A 22,197-nucleotide genomic window follows, 5' to 3' on the forward strand; every position below is an offset into this window, starting at 1 on the left:
TGGTGGTTCCCACCCGCGTGTGCTGCCCTGTGTGTGCCGCCCTGCGTGTGCCGCCCGTGTGGTGGTTCCCACCCGCGTGTGCTGCCCTGCGTGTGCCTCCCGGCTGCCTGCGTGTGCTGCCCGTGTGGTGGTTCCCACCTGTGTGTGCCGCCCGGCCGCCCGTGTGGTGGTTCCCACCCGCGTGTGCTGTCCTGCGTGTGCTGCCCTGTGTGTGCCTCCCGGCTGCCTGCGTGTGCCGCCCTGCGTGTACCGCCCATGTGGTGATTCCCACTCGCGTGTGCTGTCCTGCGTGTGCCTCCCGGCTGCCCGCGTGTGCTGCCCTGTGTGTGCCACTCGGCTGCCTGTGTGTGCCGCCCTGCGTGTGCTGCCCTGCATGTGCCGCCCGTGTGGTGGTTCCCACCTGTGTGTGCTGTCCTGCATGTGCTGCCCGTGTGGTGGTTCCCACCTGTGTGTGCCGCCCTGCGTGTGCCGCCCTGCCGCCCGCGTGTGCTGCCCTGCGTGTGCTGCCCGGCTGCCCGTGTGGTGGTTCCCACCTGCGTGTGCTGCCCTGCGTGTGCTGCCCGGCCGCCCGCGTGTGGCCCCCGCACCCCTGCCCCAGGACCCCGGTACACCAGCGCTCTCCCGCACCCCTGCCTGGAGATTTCTCTTCCTCTGCCAAGGGAGGGAAGGGAAGCGGTCACTTCACCCTGAGCCAGGTCGGTGTCCTCAAGCCCCGCCCCCAGCTCTGTCCCCTTCCTTCCCCTCCGAAGGTCCCTGTGGCTCTGGCCCTCCCCACATGACCGCGCTGACACCTGGCCTCTGGCTCAAACTCCTGGAGGCAACGCTGAATCCTCGAGCCCCGCCCCCCAGGAGCCCCGACACCCACCTGCCAGTTCCCTGTGCGGAACTGGAGGCCCCGCCCCGCACAACCTCAGCCCACACCCTGGGCCTTCGTGGAGGGGCTTCGGACAGCGCCTGGGGTGGGGGCGGGGCCTCCACAGGCTCGAGTCCCGCTGTCGGCCTCCTGCTCCCTGCCTTGGCCCCCCTCCGCCCCACGGGACGCGCATCACCACCAGGGTCCGCCTGCGGAGCCCCCAGACCCCCTCGCGGCCATCAGGACAAGGCCCGGGCCCGGCCCCTGCCCCTGCGCCCACGCTCTGCTGGGGCCCCGGATTCGCCCACGGGGGCGGCCCCGCGGGAGTCCCAGTCCCCGAGGAGCCTCCTGGCCCACTCGGATCCTGCAGGGAGTTCGCGACGAGATCACACACCCACTCGGTTCCCGGCCGCCCCCCACCCCCCCGCGGAGGCACTGGGCGGGGCGGAGCCGGGCCGGGGGGGGGGCGGGGGTCCCAGCCCCACTCCGACTCCTCTCTGGCCGAGGGCGGCTCCGTGGCGCAGGGGGCGGGCGCGGGGCGGGCGGGGCGGCGCCCTCGGCCACTCCCCGGCGGGCGGCGACCTGTGACCGGCGACCGGCGACCGGGACCGGCGAGCGGGGCCCATGTCCGCCGCGCCGCCGCGCTCGCCCCCGACGCGGGCCCGCGGGATGAAGGCGGACGACTCGTTCCTGGGCCGGCTGGGCACGCTGGGGAGGAAGAGGAAGGCCAGGGCGGGTGAGTGCGGCCCGCGGGGCCTCCCCGGGGCCGTGACCTTGGGGACAGGCCCTGCCTCCTTGCGGGCCGAGACCGCGCGCGGAGCAGCCGCGTGCGCGCCGGCAGCTGGGCGGGGGAGGGGGGCAGGGGGCGGGACGTGGCGCAGGCCTGGGGCCCCGCACCCACCCTGCCAGAGTCGCCGCGCGGTGGGGCCGCCGGGCAGCCAGTGGACGGCCAAGCCGGCCGCTGCTGGTGACTCTGCGGTCGCCCGGAGCCGGCCGTGGCCCCGCGCAGGGTGTCGGCCCTCGGGGTACACTCCGATGCAGTGCAACCTGGGTAAGGCACCTGTGTGCGCCTGTGTCCGAAGCCAAGGAAGCCCCCCCCCCCCCCCGCCCCAGGTGGCTTTCTGTCCCCGGACCCACAGGCCCAGTACCCCTTGTGAGTGGGCAGTGATGCGGGCTCCAAGGCCCTGCCCCTCCGCCAGGGGCTGCCTCTTCCCCCTGCAATGCCGATGCCAGGACCCCTGCTCCCCCCCACCCCGCTTGGTGATGTGTGATTTCGCCTCTGAGCCCTGAGCGGCCCCAGGATGGGCGTCCTCACTGGCCTTGCCCTGCCCATCCGCCCGGGGCTCCCGTCTGTGGGCTGGGCAGTGAATCTCCCCCCAGGGGGCTTCTCCCTCGTGGGAGCGGCCCCTCCCTGAGGGCAGTGTCTCAGTATGTCCCAGCAGGCCGGCCACGCCCCGTGGCGTCCCCTGTGCCTTGTCATCCCGTCATCACCCTTAGCGGGAATCCTTTGCTTCCTCTCTCTGCCCTGGGGCAGCTAGAGAGCGGCTGACGTGCTGTCCTCTGGAGCCTGCCCTGGGAGCCCCGGGGGAGAAACGGACAGCCTGTGGCTTTCCTGGGACTGGGAGTGAGGGGCGCAGTGAGGCGCTAGGACCCTGCGTGCTGTGAGGAAGAGGGGGTGGCGGGCTGGGCGCCCAGGCGAGGCCTCAGAGGGGTCCAGGGAAGAAGCCCTTACTACTCACGATGGTGATGGCAGTAATAATAATAATAATATAAAGACTTATCTATTTGACAGGCAGAGAGACAGACAGACACACACACAGAAAGAACTCTCCCATCCTCTGCTACACGCCCCAAATGGCCACAATGCCCAGGGCTGGGCCAGGCTGAAGCCAGGAGCCAGGAGCTTCTTCCGGGTCTCCCACACGGGTGCAGGGGCCCAAGCACCTGGGCCGTCTTCTGTTGCCTTCCCAGGCGCGTTGGCAGGGAGCTGGATGGGAAGTGGAGCCGCCGGGACTCGAACCAGCTCTCTGCTACGGGATGTGGGTGTCCCCGGGGAGCATCTTACCTCCCGGTGCCACACGCCCACGCCCAGAGAAAGAAGTTTTGATGCCGTGAGAATGAGGCCCTGGCTGCCCGCCGCTGGCCCGCAGACAAGAGAGCAGGTTCTGTGCGGCGCTGGCAGTGATGGGGGAAGGGGCTGGAGCGCTTTCGCAGTTTGCAGCAGCAGAGGGCTTCCGAAGGGAGCCAGGGGCCGCCGGGGTTCCGTGGCCACTCCTCCTCCCGCACGCCCTGGTCCGGTGCTGCGGCCATGCCAGGTGGCGGCAGCTCCAGCCGCCTCTCTCTTCAGCTCTGGGGTCAGGTGGAGCCCCTGGGGAGTTGCCAGAGTGGCAGGTGGCTTTTGTGAAACCGGAGGTGAGAAGGGCAGGTGTTCAAGGCGGCTACAGAGCAGCGGGGGAGGGGACCCCGGGCACGGTGACAGCTTTGCACACGGGGCTTGCACGCCCTGGCGCACCTGACCGGGCCAAGTCCCAGAGCAAAGCACTTCCCTGCTGGTCTGGACAGATGCGAACCTGGAAGCTGGGCGTTCGGCCAGACGGCCAGGCTGCTCCTTGGGACGCCGCGTGCGCACGCGGATGCCTGGTTCCTATCCTGTCTTCCCCACAGTGCTCACCCCGGGAGGCAGCAGGCCATGGCGCCCGTGCTTGGCCCCCACCACCCTCGTGGGAGACCCACAGGGAGCTCCAGGCTCCTGGCTTTGGCCTGGCCCAGCCCTGGCTGTTTGTGGGGATTTGGGGAGTGAAGCAGTGGATGGAAGGTCTCTCTCTCTCTGGCTTTCAAATTAGATGAAGAGAACCAGATAACCAGAACTAAACAAGAGAAAACGAGGGCCAGTCTGGTTTAACCAGAATCACAAATGCCAGTGGGGAGTGCAGCGGGCCTGGAGCCGCCGCCGCCCTCCGGCAGGGTCTGCGCCTGGTCCTCGAGGCTGAGGGGCACGTGGGGGTCCCCCGCTCAGACGGCCACAGACCCTCCCTGGAGTCTGGCAGGAGACAAGCCAGGTGCTGGACTGGGAGGGGCCTGGGATTCAGGGAGGTAGGAGAGGCCTGTGGGGGAGACCCAGGGCTCGGAGGCTGGCCATCGAGGCCTTGAGTCACCGAGCCCCGCCCGGGTAACCCGGCAGCTCCTGGTCTTGACCTTGGCCATCAGCGTGCACACCCTGGCGCTTGTCGAGCAGGACAGGGCCCTGGGGGAGGGGGCTCCCCGGCCTTGGGGGGCTCAGTCTGCTTCGTCTGCTTCTTCCTTAGGGGGTGCAGGCTTGGGTGTGGGGGCACCTGTGCCTGGGGAGGAGGCAGGGGGCGCTGTCGGCGGGCAGGAAGTGTCCGGGAGGGCCTGGGCCCGGCTCTGACTCCAGCTTCCTGCTAACGAGGACTCTGGGAGGCAGCGGCCGGCAGCTGTGTCCAGGTTCCTGCAGTCCCTGCTTTGTCCTGGCCCAGCCCAGCCCCGTGGGCATCTGGACAGCGAATCAGTATTGGCAACTCAGCCTCTCTGTCTCTCCAACAATATTTTTTTAAACAACAACAAAAAAAATGAAATACACACCGAGACAGGTACTTCCGAAATTTTACGCAAAATGGAATTAAAAGACAAACTTGCTGTGGGGGCAGAACGTTTGAGAGCCACGCGTGTTTATTCCCCCGCACGCATCTTCCGGGACTCAGGAGGAACTCAGTGCCGCAGGAACAGAGCCGCCACCGCCTAACCCTAACCCTAACCCTAACCCTAACCCTAACCCTAACCCTAACCCTAACCCTGTTCTGGCCAGTGGCCGCTGATGTCCACGTGTGGGCGTGGCCACGGGGCAGGACGGGGCTCTGGTGGAGCTGACTCTGTTGGCCCCTCTGGCCCAGCCCCCGCCCCCGGACCCCCTCGCCTGTAGGGAGCCTGCTCTCCCCACCTGCTCCCCTGCCCTGAGCTGGGGCCCCTGAAGCCTCCAGACCTCCCGCGGCGACCCCGGAGCTTCCCAGGGACCTTTCCGCCCCGGTCAGTGCCCACAGTCAGCCACGGGTCCCCTTCCAGAGCGGGGCCACCACCTGCCCCGCCCTCACACGACAGCCTGTTCTTTCCTTCCTGCCCCCTCCCCGGCTCACCTCGGAGCCCCGGCCTCACCCGGCTGCCGCTTTGCCCCTGGGGGCTTAGGTCTGCAGTAGCTGTGGTGGCTCCCAGCCGGCTGTGCTAGGAATTCCGGGACAGGGGTGAGTGAGTGGCAGGGAAGGGGTGCCAGGGTCTGGGCATGCCCCCAGAGCCCACCCTGATGTGCCCGCCCTGGGGGTCTCAGTTCAGGCCCCGAGAGGGAGACTGTGTGTGGCCCCCCAGGCCAGGCAGGCAGGCAGGGCCAGGCCAGCCGGTGTGGTTCAAACCCGGGAGCCAGCTGTGAGGGGCCCCGGGGGGCAGGTCCCAGAGGTGGGAGGCCTTGCCCCCATCCCCCACTCCCTGGATGGGCAGAGCTGCCGTGGGAGGGGACGGGGCGAACCGGGGGATTCCGTGTTTGTGAAGCTAAAAGGAAATGCAGTCAGATTCTCCATCCCGCCTGGTGGGGAGGGGAAGGGAGGGGAGGGGAGGGGAGGGGACGAGGAAGGCTAGCTCCTCCCCTTCGTCCTGGGATGCCACAGAGCCCAGGGACAGGGCGTGTGGCTGTGACAGCCGGCTTTGCACCCAGCAGGTCTGGTGTGGCCGGACGGGGTGGCCCCTGGAGGGGGTGAGGCTTGCTGGAAACTCCCCAGGGGCTGGGGCAGGGGCAGGGACAGGGGCTGGGGCAGGGGCTGGGGCAGGGGCAGGGGCAGGGGCAGGGGCAGGGGCTGGGGCAGGGGCAGGGGCAGGGGCAGGGCTGGGGCAGGGGCTGGGGCTGGGGCAGGGCTGGGGCTGGGGCAGGGGCAGGGGCAGGGGCAGGGGCAGGGCTGGGGCTGGGGCTGGGGCTGGGGCAGGGGCTGGGGCTGGGGCTGGGGCTGGGGCAGGGCTGGGGCAGGGGCAGGGGCAGGGGCAGGGGCAGGGGCAGGGCTGGGGCTGGGGCTGGGGCTGGGGCAGGGGCTGGGGCAGGGGCAGGGCTGGGGCAGGGCTGGGGCAGGGGCTGGGGCTGGGGCTGGGGCTGGGGCAGGGCTGGGGCAGGGGCAGGGGCAGGGGCAGGGGCAGGGGCTGGGGCAGGGGCAGGGGCTGGGGCAGGGGCTGGGGCTGGGGCTGGGGCTGGGGCTGGGGCAGGGCTGGGGCAGGGGCAGGGGCAGGGGCAGGGGCTGGGGCAGGTGCTGGGGCAGGGGCAGGGGCAGGGGCAGGGGCAGGGGCAGGGCTGGGGCTGGAGCAGGGCCAGGGGCAGGGCCAGGGGCAGGGCCAGGGGCAGGGGCTGGGCCTGGGTGGGGAAGTGGCTGGGCTGTGGTGGGGCCCGCGGGCCGCGGTCAGCTGCAGCGGGAGGCTGGCGAGGACAGGGTCAGGCAAGATGACCCTGCTTGGTGACATGAATGTTCTAGAATGTTCTGGAGCTCGCTGTGGAGTGGACCTACGGGGAAGTGGGCACAGATGCCGTGCAGGCTGAGTTTGCTTAACGGAGGCCGAGCTTGAGGGGCCAGGAAGCAGCGCAGGAAGGAAGCAGCGGCAGGAGCAGGCCGCTCTCGCTTCGGTGTCCAGAATGTTCTGTGGGAAGGCGCCGCCGGCAGAGGCCCTGCTCGGGGAGCAGCAGTGCTATGGCCCGTTCTTCTCCAACCCCCCCCCCCCCCAGAAGAGGCCTGGGAGAGAGGGGGAGGTCCCGTTAGGGGACGGGGGGCGTGGCCCTGCTCTGTGTCATGGGCGCTCCTGGAAGTCACCGGCAGACAGGAAGTGAGCGGCTTTCGAGGGTGGCCTGGTGTGGCTTAGCGAGAGTCCCTGTGCTCCTGTTCTGGTTACAACCTGTGAGTCCAGCGTCTCTCCCGCATGTGGCCACGCCGCCTTCTCCCGTCCACGGGCAGCGTGGCCAGCTTGGGCTTGTTTTTGCCTTCTCAGAAGACACGACAGGCCGTTCTGGGCCCCGAGAGTGGCCCCCACCCCCGCCATGCCACTCACCTCCCTGGGGCGGCCGTGACCCTCTGGAGTCTGGGGGAGCCCACCGCCGCGCCAGCCGCGCCCACACGGGCTCTCCGTTCACACTCCTGCCTGGCCTCGTGCAGTGGGTATTCACCGCTTTGCCTGTCCGGTCGTCAGAGCGATGAGGGGCTGGTTCTCTGACGTCAGCCGTGTGCACCTGCCAAGAGTGGTTTGAAAGCCCTCCTCTGATGGCTGCCTTCCTGCCGTGGCTGGCGAAGGGCCGCCTCTGCTCACGTTCCATGTGCCCCTTGGAAAAGCTGGACTTGTCTCTCTCTGCATTAGCTGTGTGCATTCCTGTTTAGGTCTCAGATGAGCAATCGGTTTATCTCCTAATGAGCATCGTTGCTGGAAAACCTGCCAGTCAGCGCGGGCGCGCGCCGGCGGCAGGAGCCAGCCCAGCGGCGTTAATTGGTTTATCCGCATTCATTGCTGCGGGAGTGAGGGATCGCAGGCGCCGTGCAGTCACGGGGGAGATTCTCTCTGGTCGCAGGACAGAGTGGGACGAGCCGGGTTCTGGAGTGGCCTGGGGCCCCGAGGGCGCGGTTTGACTCTACTGTGACAGGCAGAGGGAGCCCCATATCCTGGCTCACTCCCCAGATGCCTGCAAGGGACGGAGCCAGAAGCCTGGAGCTCACGCCCAGTCCCCGGTGTGGGTGGCAGGGGCCCAACCCCGGGAGCCCTCGCCACTGCCTCCCAGGTGCCCGGCGGCAGGGAGCCGGGGGCCAAGTGCCCGCCCCGCCCGTCCTGGGTTGGGAAGGGGGTCCTGAGCTGGCAGAGCCCAGGTGTTTCTGAGCCGCCTGCCGTGCGCTGCGGGGCTGGGGCGGCGAGGCGGGCGTCGGGGGCCGTCTCTCCTGCCGTGGTCTCTGTGGACCCTGCCCACGGAATCGGGAGCACTGGGCGGACTGAGCTGCTTCTAACGCTTGTGTGTTAGTGGTGGCGGGATGCTCCTCTATGCTGGGACTTTAAAACAAAAAGATTTATTTTATTTATTTGAAAGAGTTACAGAAAGACGGACATCGAGATCTTCTATCCGCTGGCTCACTTCCCAGGTGACCGCACGAATTAGGGCAGAGCCAGGCTGAAGCCAGGAGCTTCCTCTGGGTCTCCCACGTGGGTGCAGGGGCCCAAGACTTGGGTTTCCTTCCCAGGTGCGTTAACAGAGAGCTGGATCGGAAGTCCTGGAGGCCACGCCCACCCTGGGAGTGGGGGCAAGCGTGGCCCTGCAACCAGGCTGCGGCCGTGCTGAGGTGTGGACTGCGAGTGTTTGCTCGCAGGTTAGCCCAGTGGTTAGGGCACTGTCTAAGGCCGCACCGTGCAGCTTTGAGCTGGCCCTGCTGGACGCTGGGGCTTCGGGTGTGGGGAAGGTGCCTCGGTTTCCTCTTCTGTAGAGGTCTTAGCTCATGAGGTGATTGGAGAGCAGGTGGGAGGCTGAACACGCCCTCCTCCCCGAGCGAGAATCGCACGGCCCAGACACCTGGAGCAGGACTCGCTTCAACGGTGCAACACACAGGAGAAGCCCGGAGACACCCGCCAGGGCCGCGGGAGAGGAGGGGGAGAGGGGGGGCCTGGGGCACTGCCAGGGCCGCGGGAGAGGAGGGGGAGAGGGGGGCCGGGGGCACTGCCAGGGCCGCAGGAGAGGAGGGGGCCGGGGGCACTGCCAGGGCCGTGGGAGAGGAGGGGGAGAGGGGGACCCAGGGCACTGCCAGGGCCGCGGGAGAGGAGGGGGGGGCACTGCCAGGGCTGCGGGAGAGGGGGGTGGGGGGGGCCTGGGGCACTGCCAGGGCTGGGGGAGAGGAGGGGCCGGGGGCACTGCCAGGGCTGTGGGAGAGGAGGGGGAGAGGGGGGCCGGGGGCACTGCCAGGGCTGTGGGAGAGGAGGGGGAGGGGGGGCCCAGGGGCACTGCCAGGGCTGTGGGAGAGGAGGGGGAGAGGGGGGCCCAGGGGCACTCGCAGGGCTGTGGGAGAGGAGGGGGAGAGGGGGGCCGGGGCACTGCCAGGGCTGTGGGAGAGGGGGGGGCCCGGGCACACCAAGGCTCGGCCGGGCCGCAGAGGCAGGGCCGCAGCCAGCGAGGGTGTCAGTTCGGTAGATTCTTTTTCATTTTTTTCTAAGAGATTTCTTTATGTGTTTGAAAGGCAGGTGTCAGAGAGAGAGAGAGAGAGAGAGAGAGAGAGAAGGAGCACTCCATCTCCCACCTGCTGGTTCACTTCCCAAATGCCTGCACAGCCAGGAGCCAGGAGCTCCATCCCCGTCTCCCGTGGGCGTGGCAGGGCCCACGCACGCGGGCTGTCCCCTGCTGCTTCCCAGGTGCGGCAGTGGGCACGGACTCTGAACTCCGAACAGCATGAACGTGGGTGTGGACTGCGCGGTGTCTGCGTCCCGATCCCTGGTGCCTGGGAGCAGAGGTGGGGACGTTGACCAGGGTTATCCGGGGCCGGGGCGGGTACAGGGATGGAGGTGAGTGGCGGCCCCCGGGCGGGGGGCGGGCAGCTGTGCACTTGCCTGTCCTCGTGTGGAATGCTGGGGAAGCGGCTGGCCCTGCGTGTGAGCTCTCCTGCCCCCACCCTCCCTCCATCCAGTGGCTCTGGGAGAGGAGACCAGGCTTGGCCAGTGCTCAGTGGGCAGAGTTGGTTCCTTTAGGAAGAGCGGAGGGAGGGGGTGGGGAGGGGTGGGAGGCGCAGGCAGAGGTGCCCCCAGCCCGCCCCACGTCCCGGAACGCCGCCGGCTGCGGCCAGCACCTGCTCTGGGCGGTGGTGGGAGTTTCCGGTGCGTCTAGCGGCCGCCTGATCAGGGAGAGACTCGCGGTTCGGAGTTCAGCTGGAGCCGCTCCCGGCGTGTTTCCGTCTGGCTGCTCGCGGCCGGGGGTGGTTTTCATTACTTGGTTTCTTGGCTTGGGTCTCATCACCAGGACATGTTTCCACACAGTTGCTTGATTTTTCCTCCTCAGAGGGCTGCTTGCATGTGCTCTTAATTCTCCTGTTAAGATGATCCCGCGGGGGTGAGGGGGGTGAGCGCGGTGCCCCCCATGAGGGTGGAGGGGGGTGAGCGCGGTGCCCCCCATGAGGGTGGAGGGGGGTGAGCGTGGTGCCCCCCATGAGGGTGGAGGGGGGTGAGCGCGGTGCGCCCCCCGTGGGGGTGGAGGGGTGAGCCCTGTGCCCCCCATGAGGGTGGAGGGGTGAGCCCTGTGCCCCCCATGAGGGTGAAGGGGTGAGCCCTGTGCCCCCCGTGGAGAGTGGAGGCGGGTGAACGTGGTGCCCCCCATGAGGGGTGAGCCCTGTGCCCCCCATGAGGGTGGAGGGGTGAGCCCTGTGCCCCCCATGAGGGTGGAGGCGGTGAGCCCTGTGCCCCCCATGAGGGTGGAGGCGGTGAGCCCTGTGCCCCCCATGAGGGTGGAGGGGTGAGCCCTGTGCCCCCATGAGGGGTGAGCGCCGTGCCTGCGGCCCTGTGTGCAAGGTTTGCGGCGGCTGCAGCCCATCGGTGCTGAGGCCCTCACTGGTGGTGGGGAGCAGGGTGTGGTCCGCCTTGCGGGAGAGGAGCCGCAGGTGCGCGGAGCAGAGGCTCAGGGTCGAGGCCGGGTGGTGTGAAGTTTCTGGAATATGCAAATCCTGGAGGCCGAAGCAGACGATGGCTGGGGCGGAGGATGGTGGCAAACGGTGCAGGGTTTCTTTTCGGGTGGTGACGATGGTAAAGCTCTTAGTGCGGAGTCGCACTGCGCACTTTCAGTTCTGCTTACTTATTTACTGCCGTCCTCCGGCGCCCTCCCCAGGTGCCCGCAGCGTCAGGACTGGGCTGGCCGAAGCTGGGAGCCAGGAACTGCACAAGGTCTCCCGCGTGGGAGCCAGGAGCCTGTGTACTTGTGCCGTGAGCAGGAAGCTGGAGGCCGGCCGGAGCCAGGTGGGCCCCAGGCACGCGGTGTGGCAGCGGTGTCCTAACTGCTTGGGGCGCCCCCCCCCCCGCCCCGTCCTGTGAGCGGGCCTGGGCTGGCGTCTCCGCTCCTCTTCTGCTTCCAGTTTCCTGCCAAAGCACCCCTGGGAGGCGGCAGGTGCCGGCTCGGGGCTCGTGGGATATGCGCCAGCCACGTGGGTGCCTGGGTTGAGCCCTGCGTTCCGGCTAAATGCCCACCCTGGAACTGCACGCTTTAGAAGGGCGGGTTGTATGCAGTGTGAACTTTGTCTCACTAAAGCTGGGAAAACAGAAACGAGTGGCCGGCGCCGTGGCTCACTTGGCTAATCCTCGCCTGCGGCGCCGGCATCCCATATGGGCGCCGGGTTCTAGTTCCGGTTGCCCCTCTTCCAGGCCAGCTCTCTGCTGTGGCCCGGGAGGGCAGTGGAGGATGGCCCAAGTGCTTGGGCTCCTGCACCCCATGGGAGACCAGGAGGAGGCACCTGGCTCTTGGCTTTGGATCGGCGCAGCACCAGCCGTGGCGGCCATTTGGGGAGTGAACCAACGGAAGGAAGACCTTTCTCTCTGTCTCTCTCTCACTGTCTATAACTCCACGTGTCAAAACAAACAAACAAACAAACAAAACACAACAGAAACAGGAAACTAGGAGCCCGAGCTGCAGCCACTTCTCCCCCTGTGCGTCGGCTCCCTGCGTGTCTGCAGGGTGGGGTCCCTAACCGAGACCGGCAGAGCTGGGCCTGTGCAGCCTCCCTCCTGTCCTCGGCCTGCACGGTGGCTCCTGCTGGCCCAGGCTGGGCACGTGGCTGTGGGCCCTGTCTCCTCCGACCAGCGCTGGCTCTGAGGCCGCTCTGGTCTTGTCCTCGTGGGCACACGCGGATGGCCAGTGCTGTCTTGCTCATCTTCTGGTCTCTGGGAGGAGGTCTGCTTCATTTCCATGGACCCAACACGTGGTCTGGAGCCACGGAGCTGGCGGCTGTTAAACTGACCGCGGTAAGAAGGACGTTTTCCTGAACAGCCTGGCTCACGGGGGCCTTTCCCCGCTTCCCCGCAGGTGCCCACAACACGTGCGTGTGTGGCCCAATCCCGGGCAGCGCCTGGGAACTGCGTGTGGGCGTTTCTGTCGCGCCAGCCCTGCGGAGGGTGGGACACAGACCTGGAGCCAGGGGTCAGCCACTCAGCATGGCTGCTTCTGCAAAGCAGGCTAGTTTTGAATTATCTGAAAAGCAGAGGAAAAGAGGGAGCTTCCGTCTGCTGGTTCACTCCACGGACTGAATCCAGGAACCGGGAGCTCCGTCCAGGGCTCCTAACTGGGTGCAGGGCCCCAAGTCCTTGAGCCCTCACCTGCTGCCTCCCAGGGTGCGCATGAGCAGGAAGCTGGGATCGGAAGCGGAGCTGGGACTCGAACCCAGGCTCCGTCCGGGGTGTGGACGGCGGGCGGCCGCGCAGCCGAGTGCCTGCTCCCGCCTGTGGTCTCTCGATGCTGTCAAGATGTGCATCAAGGGGACCAGTGCCGTGGCACAGCGGGTAAAGCCAGCGCCTGCAGGGCCGGCATCCCTTGTGGGCGCCGGTTCGAGTCCCGGCTGCTCCACTTCCCATCCAGCTCCCTGCCAGCGTCCCTGGGAAAGCGTCGGACGATGGCCCAAGTCCTCGGGAGACTTGGGCACCCACCTGGGAGATCTGGAAGGAGCTCCTGGCTCCTGACTTGGCTTGGCCCAGCCCTGGCTATCGCGGCCATTTGGGGAGTGAGCCGGCAGATGGAAGACCTCTCTCTCTCTTTCCCTCCCCTCTCTCTAACTCTGCCTTTCAAATAAATGAGGAACCTTGGGAAAAAAAGACACGGGCCGGCGCCGTGGCTCAATAGGCTAATCCTCCACGTTGCGGCGCCGGCACACCGGGTTCTAGTCCCGGTCGGGGCGCCGGATTCTATCCCGGTTGCCCCTCTTCCAGGCCAGCCCTCTGCTGTGGCCAGGGAGTGCAGTGGAGGATGCCCAAGTGCTTGGGCCCTGCACCCCATGGGAGACCAGGAAAAGCACCTGGCTCCTGGCTCCCGCCATCGGATCAGTGCGGTGCGCCGGCTGCAGCGGCGGCCATTGGAGGGTGAACCAACGGCAAAGGAAGACCTTTCTCTCTCTGTCTCTCTCTCTCACTGTCCACTCTGCCTGTCAAAAAAAAAAAAAAAAAAAAAAAAGACACGGCAAGCACGAGCAGGTGGTTTTGCAAAAAAAAAAAAAAAATCTTTAAAAAAATGTAAGCAGGAGCAGCAATGACCCAGTCTCGGGACATCACACAGGAGCGCACAGTCAGAACCTCACCCTCTCACAGGAGCACAGTCAGCCCTCACCCTCTCACAGGAGCACAGTCAGCCCTCATCTCATAGGAGCGCACAGTCAGCCCTCACCCTCACAGGAGCGCACAGTCAACCCTCACCCTCACAGGAGCACAGTCAGCCCTCACCTCACAGGAGCACACAGTCAGCCCTTATCTCCTCTCACAGGAGCACACAGTCAGCCCTCACCTCACAGGAGCACAGTCAGCCCTCATCTCCTCTCACAGGAGTGCACAGTCAGCCCTCACCCTCACAGGAGCGCATAGTCAGCCCTCACCCTCACAGGAGCACACAGTCAGCCCTCGCCCTCACAGGAGCACAGTCAGCCCTCACCTCACAGGAGCACAGTCAGCCCTCATCTCCTCTCACAGGAGCACAGTCAGCCCTCACCCTCACAGGAGCACAGTCAGCCCTCACCCTCTCACAGGAGCACAGTCAGCCCTCACCTCACAGGACCACAGTCAGCCCTCACCTCACAGGAGCACAGTCAGCCCTCATATCCTCTCACAGGAGTGCACAGTCAGCCCTCACCCTCACAGGAGCACACAGTCAGCCCTCACCTCACAGGAGCACAGTCAGCCCTCACCCTCACAGGAGCACACAGTCAGCCCTCACCTCACAGGAGCACACAGTCAGCCCTCACCCTCTCACAGGAGCACAGTCAGCCCTCACTCTCACAGGAGCACAGTCAGCCCTCACCCTCACAGGAGCACACAGTCAGCCCTCACCTCACAGGAGCACAGTCAGCCCTCACCTCACAGGAGCACACAGTCAGCCCTCACCCTCACAGGAGCACAGTCAGCCCTCACTTCTCAGGAGCGCACAGTCAGCCCTCACCTCTCAGGAGCACACAGTCAGCCCTCCTCTCACAGGAGCACAGTCAGCCCTCATCTCCTCTCACTGGAGCACACAGTCAGCCCTCATCTCCTCTCACTGGAGCACACAGTCAGCCCTCACTCTCACAGGAGCACAGTCAGCCCTCACCTCTCAGGAGCGCACAGTCAGCCCTCACCTCTCAGGAGCACACAGTCAGCCCTCACCTCACAGGAGCACAGTCAGCCCTCATCTCCTCTCACTGGAGCATACAGTCAGCCCTCATCTCCTCTCACAGGAGCACAGTCAGCCCTCACCTCACAGGAGCACACAGTCAGCCCTCATCTCCTCTCACAGGAGCACAGTCAGCCCTCACCTCACAGGAGCACACAGTCAGCCCTCATCTCCTCTCACAGGAGCACAGTCAGCCCTCACCCTCACAGGAGCACAGTCAGCCCTCACCTCATAGGAGTGCACAGTCAGCCCTCACCTCACAGGAGCACAGTCAGCCCTCACCCTCACAGGAGCACACAGTCAGCCCTCACCTCACAGGAGCACACAGTCAGCCCTTATCTCCTCTCACAGGAGCACACAGTCAGCCCTCACCTCACAGGAGCACAGTCAGCCCTCACCCTCACAGGAGCACACAGTCAGCCCTCACCTCACAGGAGCACACAGTCAGCCCTCACCCTCTCACAGGAGCACAGTCAGCCCTCATCTCTGTGGGGAGCAGCTCGGACTAGACTGTTACTGGAATTAAGACTTATTCTATGCATCTGCTCTCCCACAATATGGCGCTGGGAGAGGAGGAAACAGCTTCTACACAGCTGCCTCCAGTTCAACCAATAAACAGCAGGACCTGCTCCTGATTGGAGGAGAGCAGCGTACTCGGCGTGTGGGCAGCCGAGTTGGGATTGGCGGAGGAGGACTATAAAGGAGGAGAGAGACGGCATGCACCAGGAACATCTAAGGGGAACATCTAAGGGAACCCGTGCAGCCCCCGAGAGAGCCGGCCGGCGGTGTGCCGCTCCCCTGCGGAAGTGGGGAATGCGGCCAGGGGGAACTGCCCTTCCACGGAGGTGGAAGGGATAGTAGCCAACCCGGGAAGAACCAGCAGCAAACCCGGGGAGGGCCGAGCAGACGAAGGAACAGCGCAGGGTCCTGTGTCGTTCCTCCACGAAGAGGGGGAGCGACATAATGGTGCCGTGACTCGGATACGAAGCCTAGGCAGGGTTTAGTGTCGTTCCTCCACGAAGAGGGGGAGCGACATAATGGTGCCGTGACTCGGATAGGAAACCTAGGACGGATAGAAAACTTAGGAGGGAAGAAACGTGACTCGGATAGGAAACCTAGGACGGATAAAAAACTTAGGAGGGAAGAAACGGGAAGAACTAGGGAAAATATCGGAGAGAGAGACTAGCAAACAGCCTAGGGAAAAGCCGGACGAAAAAGGAGCCGGAAGAAGCTATTGAAAGCCTAGGCATAGACTCGGATACGGACTACGGGGGGAAGCTGGGAGAAATCTCTAAGGTCGAAAGCGAAAGTGAAAGCTAGAACAAACAGACTCGGACGCGGACTGTGGGGAGAGGCCAGGAGAAATGAGGGAGGAGTATTGTTGGAAGAAAACTTAAGGAAACATACCGGGTAGAGAAAAGTGTTAGGGAAATTGAAGCCGCGGGGGGCAGGCCGAGGCGGAAACGGAAGCCACTTTGGGGTTCTCAAGTTAGCCCGGGAATAGGGGGCGAAAAGTTGAAACCAGAAGCTGAGACGCAAGCCAGGTTGGGATCCGTCTGATTAGCCCGGGGAGCAAAGGACGGGAAGCCAAACCGTGGGGCGGAGACGTACGCTGGGTTGAATTCGCCAGGCTAGCCCGGGGAACTTAGATTGAATCCTAGTGGCGGAGACGCAAGCTACGCTGTGTTACTCGCGGAAGCCGCCGCGTGCAGAGAGAGCACAGGGCGTGAATAGATAGGGAACGCTGGCGTAGGCCGTGGTTCAGACGCAAAAGGGTTAAGCGTGGAGACCGCGGAGCGCGCGAAGCCGGGAAGCCGCGCAAAGCCGGGAAGCTGCGCAGATGAGAGAGGCGCGCGGGCTGAAGCGGCGCAGAGCCGGGAACCCGCCGGCGGGGCGAGGTGCCGGGAAGCTGCGGGGATAAGAGAAACAGAAGTTTTAGAAGTAAAGTGAGAGAAATAGGAATGCTGGAAGATAGAAGTAAAATGGGAGAAATAGGAATGCCCGGAGATAGAGAAATAGAGAGAAATAAGGCCTCCCCTCAACATGCCAATTAGAAGGCTTGGATTCGGTCTGCCCGATTAGTGAGGCGATGAGCACCTGGGCGGCTAGCCGCAGGTCACCGAAGACAGGCACGAATTAACATCAGTAAAGCTTCCCCACATTGCAACAATTAGGAGGCTTGGATTCGGTCTGCCTGATTTAAGGCGGTAAGCGCCAGCAAAGCTCGACCAGAGTATGAGCTGCAGGTCACCGAAGATAGGCACGAACCAACACTAATAAGTCTCCCCCACAATAAGGCAATGAGAAGGCTTGGATTCGGTTTGCCTGATAGGTCTTGTAAGTCCCCTGCAGGCAGAGCAGAGCATGCGCTGCAGGGCACCGAACACAGGCACGCATCAGCGCCTAAAAACCTCCTCACAACATGGCGAAGAGAGGACCCGGATTCGGTTTGCCTGATAGGACTTGTAAGAGCCTGTGGCAACTCTAGCAAGTAGAGCAGAGTATGTGCCGCGGGACACCGAAGACAGGCGCGTATCAACGCCAAAAAAATAAAAAGAAAGGGGGATCTGTGGGGAGCAGCTCGGACTAGACTGTTACTGGAATTAAGACTTATTCTATGCATCTGCTCTCCCACAATATGGCACTGGGAGAGAAGTAAACAGCTTCCGCACAGCTGCCTCCAGTTCAACCAATTAACTGTAGGACTTGCTCCTGATTGGAGGAGAGCAGCGTACTCGGCGTGTGGGCAGCCGAGTTGGGATTGGCGGAGGAGGACTATAAAGGAGGAGAGAGACGGCATGCACCAGGAACATCTATGGGGAACATCTAAGGGAACCCGTGCAGCCCCCGAAAGAGCCGGCCGGCGGTGTGCCGCTCCCCTGCGGAAGTGGGGAATGCGGCCAGGGGGAACTGCCCTTCCACGGAGGTGGAAGGGATAGTAGCCAACCCGGGAAGAACCAGCAGCAAACCCGGGGAGGGCCGAGCAGACGAAGGAACAGCGCAGGGTCCTGTGTCGTTCCTCCACGAAGAGGGGGAGCGACAATCTCCTCTCATAGGAGCACAGTCAGCCCTCACCCTCACAGGAGCACACAGTCAGCCCTCACCCTCTCACAGGAGCACAGTCAGCCCTCACCTCACAGGAGCACACAGTCAGCCCTCACCCTCACAGGAGCACACAGTCAGCCCTCACTTCTCAGTAGCGCACAGTCAGCCCTCACCTCTCAGGAGCACACAGTCAGCCCTCACCTCACAGGAGCACAGTCAGCCCTCACCTCTCACAGGAGCACAGTCAGCCCTCATCTCCTCTCATAGGAGCACAGTCAGCCCTCACCTCACAGGAGCACAGTCAGCCCTCATCTCCTCTCACAGGAGCACAGTCAGCCCTCATCTCACAGGAGCACAGTCAGCCCTCACCTCTCAGGAGCACACAGTCAGCCCTCACCTCACAGGAGCACAGTCAGCCCTCACCTCTCACAGGAGCACAGTCAGCCCTCATCTCCTCTCACAGGAGCACAGTCAGCCCTCATCTCACAGGAGCACAGTCAGCCCTCACTCTCTCAGGAGCACACAGTCAGCCCTCACCTCACAGGAGCACAGTCAGCCCTCACCTCTCAGGAGCACACAGTCAGCCCTCACCTCACAGGAGCACAGTCAGCCGTGGAGGGCCGGGTGCTTCGCTCTCTGTTTTCCTGAGCCGCGCTGTGACCCTGCGGTCGCTGGTGCGTGGCTGGTCGTGGTCCAGCTCCAGGAGCGAGGCCCCGCCTACAGCCTTCTGACCCCGCCCACTTCACCGGAGACTGTGCCGGTTAGTGAGCCGTGGGTGCACGGGTGTGGCTGGGAAGTTTGGTTTGGAGCAGCGTTGGGAGGACGCGTGAGCCGATGCTAGGGGCTGCGCGCTTCGGGGACTCTTCTCGCTGGGCCTGGGGTCTGACGTCACCGCTCGTCACCGCCGGTGTTTACTGGGCTCTCCTACACAGGTGTTGGCTGGAGGCTGGCACCTGTGGGGTGCTGTGTCCCTCGCACTAACGGGCTGCGATCCCCCCTTTTAAGTAAGATTTAAGATTTTTTCTTTATTTGAGAGGTAGAGTTATAGACAGAGAGAGGTCTTCCAACCACTGGTTCACTCCCCAGATGGCTGCAATGGCCGGAGCTGCACCAATCCAAAGCCAGGAGCCATGAGCTTCCTCTGGGTCTCCCACGTGGGTGCAGGGGCCCAAGCACTTGGGCATCTTCCCAGGCCACAGCAGAGAGCTGGATCAGAAGTGGAGCAGCCGGGACTTGAACTGGTGCCCATGTGGGATGCCGGCCCTGCAGGTGGTAGCTTTACCTGCTACGCCACAGCTGGCCCCTGTTAATCTGATAGGGATCGCGTGGACTTTCAGATGCTTGGGTGTGGTGCAGTGGGTAAGCCCGGGCTTGCAACACCGGCACCACATATTGGAGCCCTGGCTGCTCCGCTTCCGATCCGCCCCCTGCTAGTGCACCCGGGAAAGCAGCAGAAGGTGGGCCCTGCACCCGCCTGGGAGACCTGGAAGACGCTCCCGGCTCCTGGCTTTGGCCCGTCCCAACCCCTGCTGGTGTGGCCATTTGGGGAGTGAACCAGCAGATGGAAGACCTCTCTGGCGACTCTGCCTTTCAAATAAACAGGTAGAGGAACACATCTTGGGGCAGTGCCGTGGTCCTCGCAGTATCCGCTCTTCCAGTCCTGAGCCCCGGCCGCCTGGCTGCTGGCTCAAGTCTCCCTTAGTTTCCTTTAGCAGAGCCCTGGAGCTTGCGGTGGAGACCAGCGTGGCCTCCGTGGCTGCTGCCGTCCGTGGTCGTTCCCTGGGCCGATTCCTGCAGCGCGGGCCCGGCGTCGCCCTCCTGCTGCGGTTAGGCCGCTGTTCCTCGTAGGAAGTCAGGGTCACGCTGAAATGGGACAGGACCGGCCCGGCTTCCCGGGAACGGTCTTGGCGCCAGGAGCGCTGTCCTGAGGCCGTGCCACACCTCGTGTTCTCCTCGGGGGGGGGGGGGGCGGCCCTGCCCTCCCTGGGCCCGGCTGGAGCTCTGGTGCGGGCACAGGGACGGTGCTGTTGACAGTGACCGTGGCTCCATGAGCTCCAAGGCTGAGAGGCGGCAGGGCCCGCTCACTGCCCCCGGCAACGTCAGGTACCGTGTAGGGAAGCCTCGCGTGGGCCCCGCCCCCCCCCCCCCGGTAGCGCATGTGCAGGTTTGGGGCAGAACTGGGGGAGCGGTGCTGGGGACCTGGGCCTGCCGCCTGCGGGCTCCAGGGGCTGGGCGAGGGCGAGAGGAGTGAGACCCCGGCGCTCCTCCCAGAGCTGTCTCTGCCGTCTGACCGGATGCGGGGAGCACTCAGGACCACGTGGACGGATCTAGTTTTTTGGGGAGGGGTCACAAGCCCCTGGAGGTGGTGCTTCTACCCCCGCGTGTGACAGGAGCTGGGGACACCCTGCTGGGCAGCAGTGGGGCTGGGCCACGGGCTGAGCTGTGCTCCAGGCACCAGGCTGCCTCCCTCCAAAGATGAGAGGGAGTCCCATTCTACAGATGGGGAGAGTGAGGCTGCAGGAGCCGGGAGCAGCCCGGCCTTCACCCCTGTGCACGACAGCCCCAGGCGCAGGCGTGGACGTGAGCGACCCCAGCGGTGAACGTGGGAGCGAGGGGTAAAGTGGGGGGCTGTGGTTCTCCCTGCTTCCTCGGTCCGGGCTCGAGACAAGGACCCAGGGTCCGCCGCTCCCCTCCGGCCAGTCCAGGTGCTGGCCGCGAGGTGAGAGTGTGCGCCAGTGCAGGGCGGCCTGGGGCTGCAGCGCCGGGGTGGTGCGAGTGCCCTGGGTGGTGCTGATCTGCCGTGGGTGGTGCGAGTGCCCTGGGTGGTGCCGATCCCGGTCTGAGCCCCAACTCTGAGCCCCGTGCAAGGAACTCCAGGGCCCCGCAGCCCTCGGCGACGTGGGCCGGAAACCGAGTGGGCTTCGTCCTGTTAAAGCGGGAGACCCCTGCTGGGTGTGGACTGGCTCGGGGGTCTGGCCTTTCGTACCCGCAGAATGGAGAGATGGAAGGAGACGGAGACCGACCTCAGCAGAGACAGGCCGCTTTACTGGAAGCGAGGAGGTTGGCGACAGCCTGCCCTTGTGATGGGTGCCTCTGGGACTCGGGGTTTTATCCGGGTTAGGAGGAGGGAATTTGCCAATATGGTGGGGGGCAGGGGTGTGGAAGGGCAGCTGGCGGGAGAGCAGGGGGCTCGGTGAAGTCTTCCCCGCCCCCGTCTGTTTCCTAGCTGCTGTTTGCATTGCAAGGCATTGAGGAGGGTCTGGTTAGGGAGGAAAGGGGGGGGGGGGTTTGACCTTTAACCCCTGCCTGGGAGAGGCCGGCTGGGGACACTGGGACACCGGGACACCGGGACACCGGGACGCCAGTGAGCGGGTTTTACTGCAAAGCTGCCGGCGGCACAGCCATGGGATCCGGGCCTGTCCCTGGGCTCATGGTAGCGCAGTGCGTGGGGTCCCAGGCACACCTAGGGCAGCCGTCAGGGGAGGCCCGGCCTGTCTTCCTCTGCTGCCCGTGTCCTGCTGGGGGGCCGTTTTGCTTTTCCGGACACAAGTCCCTGTCCTCCCTGGTGTCTCCCAGGGGTCCTCGGCCCGGGGGCCGGCACTCGCTCAGCCCAGGGGACAGAGAGTAAACCTCTCGGCCTCTGCCCGGGAGACCTGTGAGGCAGCCACGCGAGCTGTGCCATCGGCCCCGCCACTCCCCGACCCCGCAGCCCGGGGCCCCAGGTGTTTCAGACGATAAAACCGTCTGGCGGAGCAGGTGCGGGCCTCACCTCAGTGCTCCCCGGGCAGTGTGGCCTCACCGCCATCGACGTGGGCCTGCGTGGGCCCTCTGTGCCGTCCAGGGCTGATGTCCAGGGCGCGGGTCCCGTGCGGATGCTGTGCCCTGTCCCATCAGGGGACTGAGCAGCGTGGATCTGGGTGCCCCACTGTGTTGACGGACACTGTGACCCGGTGCCTGTGGAGGGGAGGCCCCGCCCTGGGTCTGAGCGTGTTTGGGGTCCTCTTTCTGCCTTCCCAAACTGTCAGTTCAAAGGAGACCCCGGAAGCTGAGCCCGTCTGCTGCATTCTGCACACTCTCGGATCCCGCGTGTGGCAGGCGTGGGGCAGCCGTGCGGCTTGGAGGCGGGACCTGGGGCCCCGTCCCCAGTCTGCTCTGTGACCCTGAGTTAGGGTCGTGCAAAGTGCTGTGCCGTCCCGGGTTGTTGCTGGCAGCTGACCGGGGGCGCGAGTCGAGTGTCTGGGTGGTGGGTTGGGGACGTGAGAGGTGGGCGGTCTGAACGGAGTGGGCTGCTGGCTGCCGGGGGCCGGGAGCTCGGGGAAGAGGGGTTCCAGGTTTGCAAGGCGAGAGCTGGGCCCGGGCAGTGGTGGCGGTGATGGCCGCACAGCCGGGTGGACACGCGTGTATCCCACAACAGCTTACGAAAGGAACACCGCTGTGAGATTTCACACACACGAGAGTGCACGTGTATGGTGCGGAAATTAGCTGTGAAGAGGCCCCGTGCTCCCGTAATCGCCTGTCCCCTCCTCGTGCCCTCCAGGTGGCCAGCGCCGTCTTGAGTGACGTGTTCAGCCTTGTGTCACTCGGAAGAAGCCCAGCCAGGTGTGGGTGGGTGATAGGTAATCTATTAGCTCTGTCTGCAGCGCCAATAGAGTATCACTCAGCTGTCGTCTAACTAATCTGTCTATAACGTGTCTGCCGTCTCTCATCCATCCATCCAGCATGCGTCCTCTCGCCTGTCATCCACCCGTGTAGCTATCAATCATCTGTCATCGCCTACCCATCTGTCTCATCTGTCAATCATCCAACTGTCTAGTCATCTGTCTATCCACCTGACAACCTGTCAGTCATCTGTCTGTCAATTGTGCCGTCCATCCGTCATCTATTTACCTCACCCCGTGTCAGTCATCCGTCTGTCTATCCA

The 22,197-nt window shown here is 64.9% G+C and overlaps 1 protein-coding gene across 2 annotated transcripts in view; it reads left to right on the top strand.

Annotated features, from left to right (window-relative positions):
- The first annotated feature begins 1,406 nt into the window (after window positions 1–1,406).
- The window catches only part of PARVB (parvin beta), an 85,339-nt gene continuing 64,548 nt past the window's right edge, over window positions 1,407–22,197 (top strand). Inside the window, exon 1 of one of the 2 annotated variants that reach the window (XM_051840923.2) lies at window positions 1,407–1,589. In XM_051840923.2, coding sequence (XP_051696883.1) covers window positions 1,478–1,589 — 112 coding nt within the window. In that variant the 5' untranslated portion in view covers window positions 1,407–1,477. Of the gene's footprint in view, window positions 1,590–1,785; window positions 1,905–22,197 lie in introns of those variants that run through there. The other variant, XM_051840925.2, reaches the window with a different exon arrangement.

This window comes from Oryctolagus cuniculus, chromosome 11 (genome assembly GCF_964237555.1).
Source record: "Oryctolagus cuniculus chromosome 11, mOryCun1.1, whole genome shotgun sequence".
Taxonomy (NCBI): domain Eukaryota; kingdom Metazoa; phylum Chordata; class Mammalia; order Lagomorpha; family Leporidae; genus Oryctolagus; species Oryctolagus cuniculus.